Consider the following 11,570-nt stretch of genomic DNA (forward strand, 5'->3'; position numbering starts at 1 on the left):
AAACTTTTCCCTTCAAATCAGGAATGAGGCAAGGATGCCCACTGTCTCCACTGCTATTCAACATAGTAATGGAAGTCTTAGCCATCACAATCAGGCAAGAGAAGGCGATCAAGAGTATCCAAATAGGATCAGAGGAGATCAAACTCTCATTCTTCACTGATGATATGATCCTATACCTGGAAAACCCCGGGATTCAACTTCAAAACTCTTAGACGTGATCAAGGAATATAGCAGCATCTCAGGATACAAAATCAATACTTACAAGTCAGTAGCTTTTATATATGCCAACAATGGTCAAGCTGAAAAAACAATCAAGGACTCTATTCCTTTTACAATAGTGCCAAAGAAGATGAAATATTTGGGAATTTACCTAACAAAGGACATGAAAGATCCTATAAGGAGAACTATGAAACTCTAAGAAAAGAAATAGCTGAAGACGTTAACAAATGGAAAAACATACCATGCTCATGGCTGGAAAGAATCAACATTGTTAAAATGTCCTTACTACCCAAAGCAATTTACAGATTTAATGCAATCCCTATTAAAGCACCATTGTCATACTTTAAGGAACTTGAAAAAATAGTACTTCGTTTTATATGGAATCAGAAAAAAACCTCAAATAGCAAATGCATTTCTCAAAAATAAGAATAAATCAGGAGGTATCACATTATCAGACTTCAGGCTATACTATAAATCTATAGTGATCAAAACAACATGGTACGGGCACAAAAACAGAGTGGTAAATTAATGGAACAGAATAGAGAACCAAGAGGTGAACCCAGGTACTTAGCGACATTTGATCTTTGACAAGCCTATCAAAAATATTCAGTGGGGGAAAGACTCCCTATTTAACAAATGGAGCTCGGCGAACTGGCTGGCAACCTGTAGAAGACTGAAACTGGCCCCACACCTTTCACCATTAACAAAAATTGATTCTCACTGGATAAAAGATTTAAACTTAAAATATGAAACTATAAAAATGCTACAAGAGAGTGCAGGAAAAACACTTGAAGAAATCGGCCTGGAAGAACATTTTATGAGGAGGACCCGCCGGGCAATTGAAGCAACACCAAAAATACATTACTGGGATCTGATCAAACTAAAAAGGTTTTGCACAGCCAAGAGCATAGTAAGTAAAGCAAACAGACAACCTTCAGAATGGGAGAAGATTTTTTCAGGTTATGCTTCCAACAAAGGTCGTATAACTAGAATCTACAGAGAACTCTAATCAATAAGAAAAGAATAAATAACCCTATTTCTATGTGGGCAAGAGACTTGAACAGAAACTTCTCTGATGAAGACAGGCGCATGGCCTACAAACACATGAAAAAATGCTCATCATCCTTAATCATCAGAGAAATTCAAATCAAAACTACTTTGAGATATCATCTAACTCCAGTAAGATTAGCCCACATCACAAAATCCCCAAACTACAGATGTTGGCAAGGATGTGGAGTGAAGGGAACACTCCTACACTGTTGGTGGGAATGCAAACTAATACACCTTTTTGGAAAGAAGTTTGGAGAACACTCAAGGAACTAAAAGTAGACCTACCATTCGATCCTGCAATTCCTCTACTAGGTATATACCCAGATGATCAAAAATTATTTTACAACAAAGACATTTGGAACAGAATGTTTATTGCAGCCCAATTCATAATAGCCAAGACATGGAAACAGCCCAACTGCCCATCGACCCATGAATGGATTAACAAATTGTGATATATGTACAGTCTGGAATACTACTCAGCCATAGAAAAGGAAGGAGATTTCACTTCTTTGATGGAGCTGGATGGAGCTGGAACATATTCTTCTTAGTAAAGTATCTCAAGAATGGGGAAAAGATTATTCAATGTACTCAATACTACTATGAAATCAATATATAACCACCTACACACTCATATGAATGGCAAAACATAACTATAGTCCAGAAAGTAGAAGGGAAGAGGATAGAGAGGGGAGGAGAAGGGGGATATGGGAGGAGAAAGTGGATTCGGGGGGACCTCATGTAATCTGCATGATGCAATGGTGCGTTTCAAAACTATTAAGAAATGAGTATAATTGTGATGGATGTGTTACTTAGTTCAATGTAAGCATTTCACATTGGATATTGAAGCAGTACTCTGAACATCATAAATGCATCAATGTACAAAGTTATGATTTAATAAAAAAACATTTAAAAAATACTCAGGTGGGTTCGGTACCTGTAGCTCAGTGAGTAGCATTCAAGCCACATACACCAAAGGTAGTGGGTTTGTGCCTGCCCCAGGCCTGCTAAACAACAATGACAACTGCAACCAAAAAATAGCTGTAGTCCCAGGCACCTATAGTCCCAGCTACTCAGGAGGGTAAGGCAAAAGAATCACTTTAGCCCAAGGGTTTGAGGTTGCTGTGAGCTGTGATGCCACGGCATTCTACCAAGGGCAACATAGTAAAACTCTGTCTCAAAAAAAAAGGAAAATTTCTCTAACAAAAATGTTTATATAATGCTTTAGCACTGTGTGATCACTGTGGGATCATTAAAACAATCTAGTTACAAATCTATTAAGGAACTACATTATAAGGAAATTAAATTAAAACATAATTAAGAGGAAATTATTATACCCAGATAGAGCAAATAACAGAGGCACAAAATATGTTGTGACGAGGACTATTAGAAATAGTCTACAAAAACAATGTCCCCAGCTAATGGCTTAGAGAAAAAATATAGCTCGTTCTTAAGCACAAATACCCCAAATTGGGAAAAAAGAGAAGCTAGCATCTCCCAAAGACAGACCTCCAAAGATAGCCACCTCAGAACGCCAAACACCTTTCAAGGTTGTCTCATAGTTCCCCTTTTATGCAGTTGCTTTCCAGGAAAACCTAACATTTTCCTTCCATGTCCCTGATATTACCCTGTTTCCCCGAAAATAAGACATCATCCGAAAATAAGACCTACTTACAGGAAAGATAAGACGTCCCCTGAAAATAAGACATAGCGCATCTTTTGGAGCATACCTTAAAATAAGACACTGTCTTATTTTCAGGGAAACAGGGTATTAAAGCTCCATCCCAGGCTGACAAATGCTATCAGAATTTAAAACCTGCCCCAGTGTCTCCTCTCTAATGCAGCAGCTCACCCAGCACCTTTAAACGTGTGCGAAGCTCTTTCTCTTCTCAGCCTGCTTAGAGCTTTTACCTGTCAAGGGAAATTGCCTGACATATCCACTGTTCAGAAAGGCGTCTCCCGCCACCCTTAGTCTGAGGGCTGCAACAGTTTGGCAGGTGCCTATAACACAGAGCACTCCATGCACACTGACCACAACAAATCCAACAAAATTGAAATAAATACAGCTTTTTATCTTTAAAATAGTCCCTTGAAATTTGAGACGGCAAAATGAAAAGGTCGCATATCACACAGAAATTGAACTTGAGTCATGATGCTAAATGGTATTTTTACCGGTCTTAAATGCTCAGCTCTACACTCACAAAAGACAAGGTTGCAAATTATCGCCCAGCTCCCAGAGAGGCAGTGGGCAGTGGGTGATTCCAGCTGCTAGTTTTTTATTTCTCACAGCATAGAAAAACAGGTTCATAATTTGCATAGTAGAAGGCCATGTGTAAGTAACACTGCGATATATGTTTACATTAATTCATGTCTTTATATAAGCCCTGAATGTATCTGAAATCCCTTGTTGATGTCAATGGAGGAGTTTCTTTTTTTTTGTTCAGTTGTACAGTAGTGATAGCTATTTTATTTTATTTTTTTAATTCTTTATTAAATCATAACCATGTACACTAATACATTTATGGGGTACAATGTGCTGATTTGATATACAATGTGGAATGCTTACATCTAACTGATTAACATAACCGTCTCCTTGCTGACTTATTTGTTGTGGCAAAAACATTCATACCCTATGCTTAATAGTATAGAAATGTATTATTGCATTATGCACATTAGCTTGGATCCAAAAAAAACTCCTCCCTCCTCCCAGCCTCCCCATCTCCTTCCTTCTTTCTCCTCTTCCCTCCTTCCTTCTGGACTATAGTTTTTCTTTTGTTTTTTTTCCTAGAACTTTATTTATTCACTCAAGTGCAATCAAGTGCTCAGATGAATTAAACTACATCCTAACTTACAAAGAGATTAGTTAACAACAAAAGCATAACTGATCTTAAAATCCCCAGCGAGAATTCTGAAGTGTCCTTAGAGCAGGGCGGCAGTGGTTCGGCCAGGCAGGTCTGCACAGCTACAAAGCTTGAAACCTGCAGGGTTCAGAGTCCCCAAGTTTTCAGCAAGTTTCCACTCAGCAAACAAGAGTCTGATCTCCTTTGGAAGTTTCATTCCTCGTAGGGCATTGAGCTCGTATTCCTCCCAGACGTTCCCATATTCTACTTCTAAGGCAAGTCCTTACTCTATTATTGGCCCTGGAGCCAGCACAGGATGCTGTGAGTAAACTCACTCAGAAACTTTTGATCAAATTCCAACTTCTACAGTGGCAAAAGGATTAAAAATGTTCCCCGGAGTTTCAAAAAACTTGATACAAAAAATTCTACCAGGCTTATCAATATTCTCAATTAATGTGAATGGCTTAAATTGTCCTCTAAAGTGGCACAGGTTAGCTGACTGGATACAAAAACTCAGGCCAGATATCTGCTGCCTTAAGGTAAGAATCTTACCTTACCTTAACAGATAAATATAGACTCAGGGTGAAGGGATGGTCATCTACTACAAAACTCTTAGAAGTGATCAAGGAATACAGCAGTATCTCAGGTTACAAAATCAACAATCATAAATATGTAGCCTTTATATATACCAACAACAGTCAAGCTGAAAAAATAGTCAAGGACTCTATTCCGTTCAAAGTAGTGCCAAAGAAGATGAAATATTTGGGAGTTTACCTAACAAAGGACATGAAAGATCTCTATAAAGAGAACTATGAAATGCTAAGAAAAGAAATAGCTGAAGACATTAACAAATGGAAAAACATACCATGCTCATGGCTGGGAAGAATCAACATTGTTAAAATGTCCATACTGTCCAAAGCAATATACAATTTTAACGCAATCCCTATTAAAGCTCCATAATCATACTTTAAAGATCTCAAAAAAATAATACTTCATTTTATATGGAATCAGAAAAAACCTCGAATAGCCAAGACATTACTCAGAAATAAAAACAAAGCAGGAGAAATCACGCTACCAGACCTCAGATTATACTATAAATCGATAGTAATCAAAACAGCATGATACTGGCACAAAAACAGACAGGTAGATGTATGGAACAGAATAGAGAAGAAATAAACCCAGCTACTTACCATTATCTGATCTTTGACAAGCCAATTAAAAACACTCAGTGGGGAAAAGATTCCCTATTCAACAAATGGTGCTGGGTGAACTGGCTGGCGACCTGTAGAAGACTGAAACTGGATCCACACCTTTCACCATTAACTAAGATAGACTCTCACTGGATTAAAGATTTAAACTTAAGATATGAAACTATAAAAATACTAGGAGAAAGTGCAGGGAAAACTCTTGAAGAAATCGGCCTGGGTGAATATTTTGTAAGGAGGACACCTCCCCCCGCCTCCCAGGCAATTGAAGCAACATCAAAAATACACTACTGGGACCTGATCAAACTAAAAAGCTTCTGCACAGCCAAGAACACAGTAAGTAAAGCAAGCAGACAGCCCTCAGAATGGGAGAAGATATTTTCAGGTTATGTGTCCCACAAAGGTTTAATAACCAGAATCCACAGAGAACTCAAAAGTCTTACCAAGAAAAGAACAAGTGATCCCATCTCGGGGTGGGCAAAGGGCTTGAAGAGAAACTTCTCTGAAGAAGATAGGCACATGGCCTACAAACACATGAAAAAATGCTCATTATCTTTAATCATCAGAGAAATGCAAATCAAAACTACTTTGAGATATCATCTAACTCCAGTAAGGTTAGCCAATATCACAAAATCCCAAAACCAAAGATGTTGGTGTGGATGTGGAGAAAGGGGAACACTTCTACATTGCTGGTGGGAATGCAAATTAATACATTCCTTTTGGAAAGATGTTTGGAGAACACTTAGAGATCTAAAAATAGTCTGCCATTCAATCCTATAATTCCTCTACTGGGCATATACCCAGAAGACCAAAAATCACATTATATATGATATATGTACTAGAATATTTATTGCAGCTCAATTCATAATTGCTAAGTCATGGAAGAAGCCCAAGTGCCCATCAACCCATGAATGGATCAATAAAATATATATATGATATATATGCATACATGATATACAGTGATATATCTACAGCATGGAATATTATGCAGTCTTAAAGAAAGATGGAGACTTTACCTCTTTCATGTTTACGTGGATGGAGCTGGAACATATCCTTCTTAGCAAAGTATCTGAAGAATGAAAGAAAAAGTATCCAATATACTCAGTCTTACTATGAAACTGAAGAAGAAGAAGGAATTATAGCCCAAGAAGAAGAGGAAAGGGGGGAGAAAGAGGGAAGGGGAAGGGGGATGGGTGGAGGGAGGAAAATTAGTGGGACCACACCTACGGTGCATCTTACAAGGATATATGTGAAATTTTCTAGGTGTGGAATAGAAATGTCTTAAGACAATAACTAAGAAAATGCCATGAAGTCTATGCTGACCAGTTTGATGAAAACATTTCAAATTGTATGTAAAATCAGCACATTGTACCCCATGATTTGTACATGATAATGTACACACCTATGATTTAAATTAAAAAAAAAAAAAAGAAGAAGAAGAGGCTGCAGAGGGGTGGTGTGCTCTGGTCATCCGTCTTGCGGGATCCATTATCTACAGGAATTGGGGGCAGATGTGATGGCAGTCACACCAGCTTCCCTGCAGAGGAGCCAGGGAAGCAAGGGAGCACGCAGCGCTCTGCCAGGCCCAAGTGCAGACTGACGTCAGTGTGCTGGGTGCCTCCTCTCCTTGTGCTCTTTTGCTCTCCTTTTACTGGCACACTCGAGACAGAACCACTGCATCTCCTCCGGCGGTGCAGCCGTTACTCCGACACAGGGCCAGTGGTACCAGTCATTGCAGTCGTCACAGCTGATCATCGGGCTCCCGTCGTCAGGCTTGTTACACCCGGGGCAGATCCAGATCTGCTCGTCCCACTCATCGTACATCACATAACTACTGATGGTCTCGGTCACCACGCTGCGTATGGGGGCCTTGGCACTGCAGGCCACCGTACGGCCCCAGGAGGGTAGAAGTGCTGGGCAGGCAGTGGGCACTAGGAGTGGCAGTGGAGGTGCGGGGCCCACGTGCAAGGGGCCACAGGCTGGGGCCACGGTTGCCAGGGGCAGTGTCCTGGGCCGGTTCAGGGAGGCAGCCGGCTTAGCCTCCAGGGTGGGAACCACTTCACTGATGACAATCTTGTTTTGGCCAGCAATGTCTTGGTAGGTGACTCTGGGGATAACTGGAGTCCGGGCTGGCATGACTGGCTCCACTTTTATTTCTTCATGCTTGTGTTTCTCCTTGTCTTGTCTTGTCTTGTCTCTTCCTCTGTTTTCTTTCTCCCTCTTCTTCTCTTCCTTCTCCTGCCTCTCCTTTCTCCTTTCTTTCTCCTTAGGTTTCTCTTTTTCCTCAGAGAGTTTTCCCAGCAGCGTTGGTGCCGACCAGGGCAGCAGGGCGGGGACCCCGGCTGTGGCAGCGGGGCTGAACACGGCCATCTCTTTCTGGGGCAGAACCAGAGGGGCTGGTGTTGCTTTCACCTTAACTTCTCCTCCTCTGTCTTGAACTTTCTCCTGTTCTCTTTCCTCCTTATCTTCTTTACCCCTTTCTCTATCTTTTTTCTTATCTTTATGCTCCTCTTTCTCCTTCCTCACAATTGCATCTTTCACTCTCACTTGTGCATCAACATCTTCAAATTCTGTTGTTTTAAAGTTGGAGGGCGCTGAGTCCTCATCTTTCAGAAATTCCTTCCACGGATACTTGGTTTCCTTGCCGCCTTCCTTTGCTTTCTCTTTCACTTCACTTTCCTTCTCTTTGTCTTTTCCTCTGGCCCCGTCTCTCTGCTTTTCTTTGTTTTCCATTTTAGTCTTCAGCAACTCTTTCAATTTCTTCTTCACCTCCATTAAGGAGGGCAGCTTGCCTTTCTTTTCATACACCTTGTGGAGAGGCTCAGGAGTGGCAGGGGACACGGAAGGAGAAGAGATGTAAGGAAAGTTGGGAGGCGTATTTGAAGGCATCCCCAGCTTTGTTTTCCGCACAACCTCAGCAGTGGAGGGGTCCATTGTCCAGGAGTTATTGGACCTGGAAGTTCCACCCGAAAGAGGCGGGGGAGTGGATCCTAACTTCCTGAAATTGTTTGAGGAAGTGGAGGCTTTTGGAGAGGTGCACTCCAAACCGAAAATTCTTTGGAGGCTGGTAAAAATGTTTCCTTCGGATTCTGATTCAGAGGAGAGTTCAAAAGGATCTGGCTGTCCTTCAGCACAAGCATGTGCAATCACAGCATGGATAGAGTCACCGATCGTTTTATCTGTCATCACAGCCTCTTTCAGCTGATTCTCACTGCTCAGCTTCCTGGCATCAGGAGCCATTCTTGTCTGCTTTACCTGGACAGCCTCTTTACTGACGTTTTCACTTACTGCAGCTGAAGGAGTCCTGGTTGGTGTTTCTGGTCTGACGTGTACCTGAGCAATGTGAGTCAGAACCTTGGGGCTCTTACAATATCCCGGTAATTTCTTCTGTTTGGACATCATTTTTGGTGGCCAAATAGGACTTCCGACCATTGCTGGTGACTCAGCCTTCTGTCCTAGAGAAGTAATTTTAGTCTTTGTTTTACGTGTAAAGGACTTGGTTTCCAATGGTTTTGCAGTCGGCAGTTGTGATTTTACAATTGCAATCAACATGGGCGACTCTGGAGACACAGGGGTGAGGTCTGTGCTGTCCTGCACATGCTCTGGAGGGAGCCTGGGTGGGACCCTTTTCGTGTTTATTGAGCTGAGGGGTTCTAGAGCTTCCAACACCAGGACATCTAGGCTGTGCCTTTTCCTGCTCAGCAGCCGAGGGCGCTTCGTGGCAGGCATTTCTTCAGCTTCAGGGCTGTCCAGCGGTCTCTTACCCAGGAAATTCTCATGGTTCAGAATTTCCTCCTCCTCTAGTTCATCATCCTCTTCCAAGGGAACCTGCCTGGCTCCTGCTGAGGCGCCCCCACCCGTGGGCACCTGCTCCTCTCCTTTCTCTTTCCCAGAAGACACCATGGGTGGCATGTAATCTGGGATGTGTTCTTTTCTTTCGTCGGCATCTGTACTTCCAGGTCGAGGAAACTGAAGTACATTGTTCTTCCTAACGGGAAACGAAGGGATTCGATGTGGGAAAGCAACAGGTTCAATATTGTGAACATAGTCTTCTAGTTCGTGCAGACTAACCCCCATAAGTTGGAAAGCTTCAGCAAGGTCATCCAAAGTTGGGCACGTTCGACCATGGAGCTCAGAGGCCCTATGGCAGCCGCGGGCCAGCTGCTGCAGATAGCGCTCCAGCACGTCCGTGAGGAGCTCGCAGGCGCTGAGCTGCACCGAGTCCCAGCCCAGCGCCTGACAGATCTGCGCCACAGAGACCCTCAACAATGACCTGGAGTAATTCTCGGACATCCTGCTGTGTGGACCCCGGAACTCTGGCCAGTCCCACCGCCACCTGATTTTAGCAGCACCCGCCCACACACACACACACCCTGATTCAACCTCTAGGAATCAAGCAATGGGGAAATTGTCCCCGGGATTCCGACCAACCAGCTCACCTCAAGCCTGCTCCCCCCCAACACACACCCTGATGCAACCTATAGGGCCCCCACAATGGAAAAATTGTCCCCAGGATCCCGCCAACCAGCTCACCTCAGCCTGTTCCCCACACACACACACCCTGATTCAACCTCTAGGGCACCCACACAGGGGAAGTTGTCCCCGGGATCCCAGCGAACCAGCTCACCTCAAAGCCTGCTCTCCACACACACACCCTGATTCAAACTCTAGGGCCCCCACACAGGGGAAGTTGTCCCCGGGATCCCAGCGAACCAGCTCACCTCAAAGCCTTCTCTCCACACACACACCCTGATTCAACCTCTAGGGCCCCCACACAGGGGAAGTTGTCCCCGGGATCCCAGTGAACCAGCTCACCTCAAAGCCTGCTTTCCACACACACACACCCTGATTCAACCTCTAGGGCCCCCACACAGTGGAAATTGTCCCCGGGATCCCAGTGAACCAGCTCACCTCAAAGCCTGCTCTCCACACACACACCCTGATTCAAACTCTAGGGCCCCCACACAGGGGAAGTTGTCCCCGGGATCCCAGCGAACCAGCTCACCTCAAAGCCTGCTCTCCACACACACACCCTGATTCAACCTCTAGGGCTCCCACACAGGGGAAATCGTCCCTGGGGTTCCCGGCCAACCAGCTCACCTCAAGCCTGCTCCTGGTCCTGAGGTGTGGAGCCACAGCCTGAAGCAACCTCTCAGCCGAGCGTCCAGCGCAGAATGAAGCCGCAGCCCTGCTCCTGCTCGCCTTATATAGATCTGCTGCCCTGGCCCCGCCCACAAGGCTCCGCCCACCTGGCTCCACCCACCCTACCCATGCCCTCCCTCCACCCCGCCCACCCTGGTCAGGACCGTGAGCCACGCCCTCACGTTTGACCTGAACTGCCCCAGTCTGTGAGTTAGCTGGACACAGGCCAACCAGAGGACCCACAGTGGGTGCTCTGTCTCGGAATCCGGCTGGAAAGCCATGTTCCATCTCCTGTTACACATCTTTGAAGAAATGCTTCAGGATCTTGACCCCACCTGTTGAAAGTTTCTGTCCACAGTTCAGCTCTGCTCTTCAGCTGATCCCAGCACCAGTTAAACGGAAAGTCTGCTCGACTTGAATTTTCAGTCAGAATTGTGCAGGCTGACCGCATTATACGTCTGGGTGTCGGCTGTTTGGGGTGCTGTGTCAATGGAGTTTCTTTCTTTTTTTTTTTTTTTATTTCTCAGTGTCTTCCCCAGCCACTGGATGTGTCACCCCTCTGCCAAGGCCTACCCTTAGAGGCTGGAGTCTACCTAGATAGCCTACGCTATCTCTAATGTCAGCTCTGGGTGGAGCGTGCCCCACGACACGACCTCTAAGCCAGGAAGCCTTCTCATTTCTACCCCAGGCTTCCCCACAGTCCAGGCCTTCCAGACCCCACCCCCACCCCACCCCACCCTATCACTGCTACCAACTGGAGTGGTGTTTTGGTCATTTGTTCCTCTAGTTGGGTTCTGACCAGTTAATCAAAGTTTGTCAGTTTTTACCTGGAGCTTGCTACACCCTCCCACCCCACCCCCAACCCCCGCCCCACCCCCGTCAGTGGAGTTTCTGAAAGGTTTTTCTTTCTGCAATTGCAAGTTACCAGGGAGAATGGAATTCAGGAGTCAAAAGGAATTCTTTTTTTTCTTTTTGAGACGGAGTCCCACTGTGTTGCCCTAGGTACAGTGCTGTGGCATCAGCCTAGGACACAGATACCTTAAACTCCTGGGCTCCAGCAGCAACCCTCCTCCCTCACCCTCCCCAGTTGCTGGAACTCCAGGTGCCCACTACAACA

The 11,570-nt window shown here is 44.5% G+C and overlaps 1 protein-coding gene across 1 annotated transcript; it reads right to left on the bottom strand.

Moving 5' to 3' along the window:
• Nucleotides 1-6,913: 6,913 nt before the first annotated feature.
• On the bottom strand, nt 6,914-9,604 carry LOC128578471 (transcription initiation factor TFIID subunit 3-like). The gene has a single exon (XM_053581126.1). It carries the CDS (start codon nt 9,602-9,604, stop codon nt 6,914-6,916), a length of 2,691 nt encoding a protein of 896 aa, XP_053437101.1.
• Nucleotides 9,605-11,570: the final 1,966 nt, after the last annotated feature.

The sequence above is a fragment of the Nycticebus coucang genome, chromosome X, assembly GCF_027406575.1.
Source record: "Nycticebus coucang isolate mNycCou1 chromosome X, mNycCou1.pri, whole genome shotgun sequence".
NCBI lineage: Eukaryota > Metazoa > Chordata > Mammalia > Primates > Lorisidae > Nycticebus > Nycticebus coucang.

Excerpts from the sequence above, each read along its gene's own strand:
- LOC128578471 (XM_053581126.1), bottom strand. The coding sequence starts at position 9,604 with ATGTCCGAGAATTACTCCAGGTCATTGTTGAGGGTCTCTGTGGCGCAG.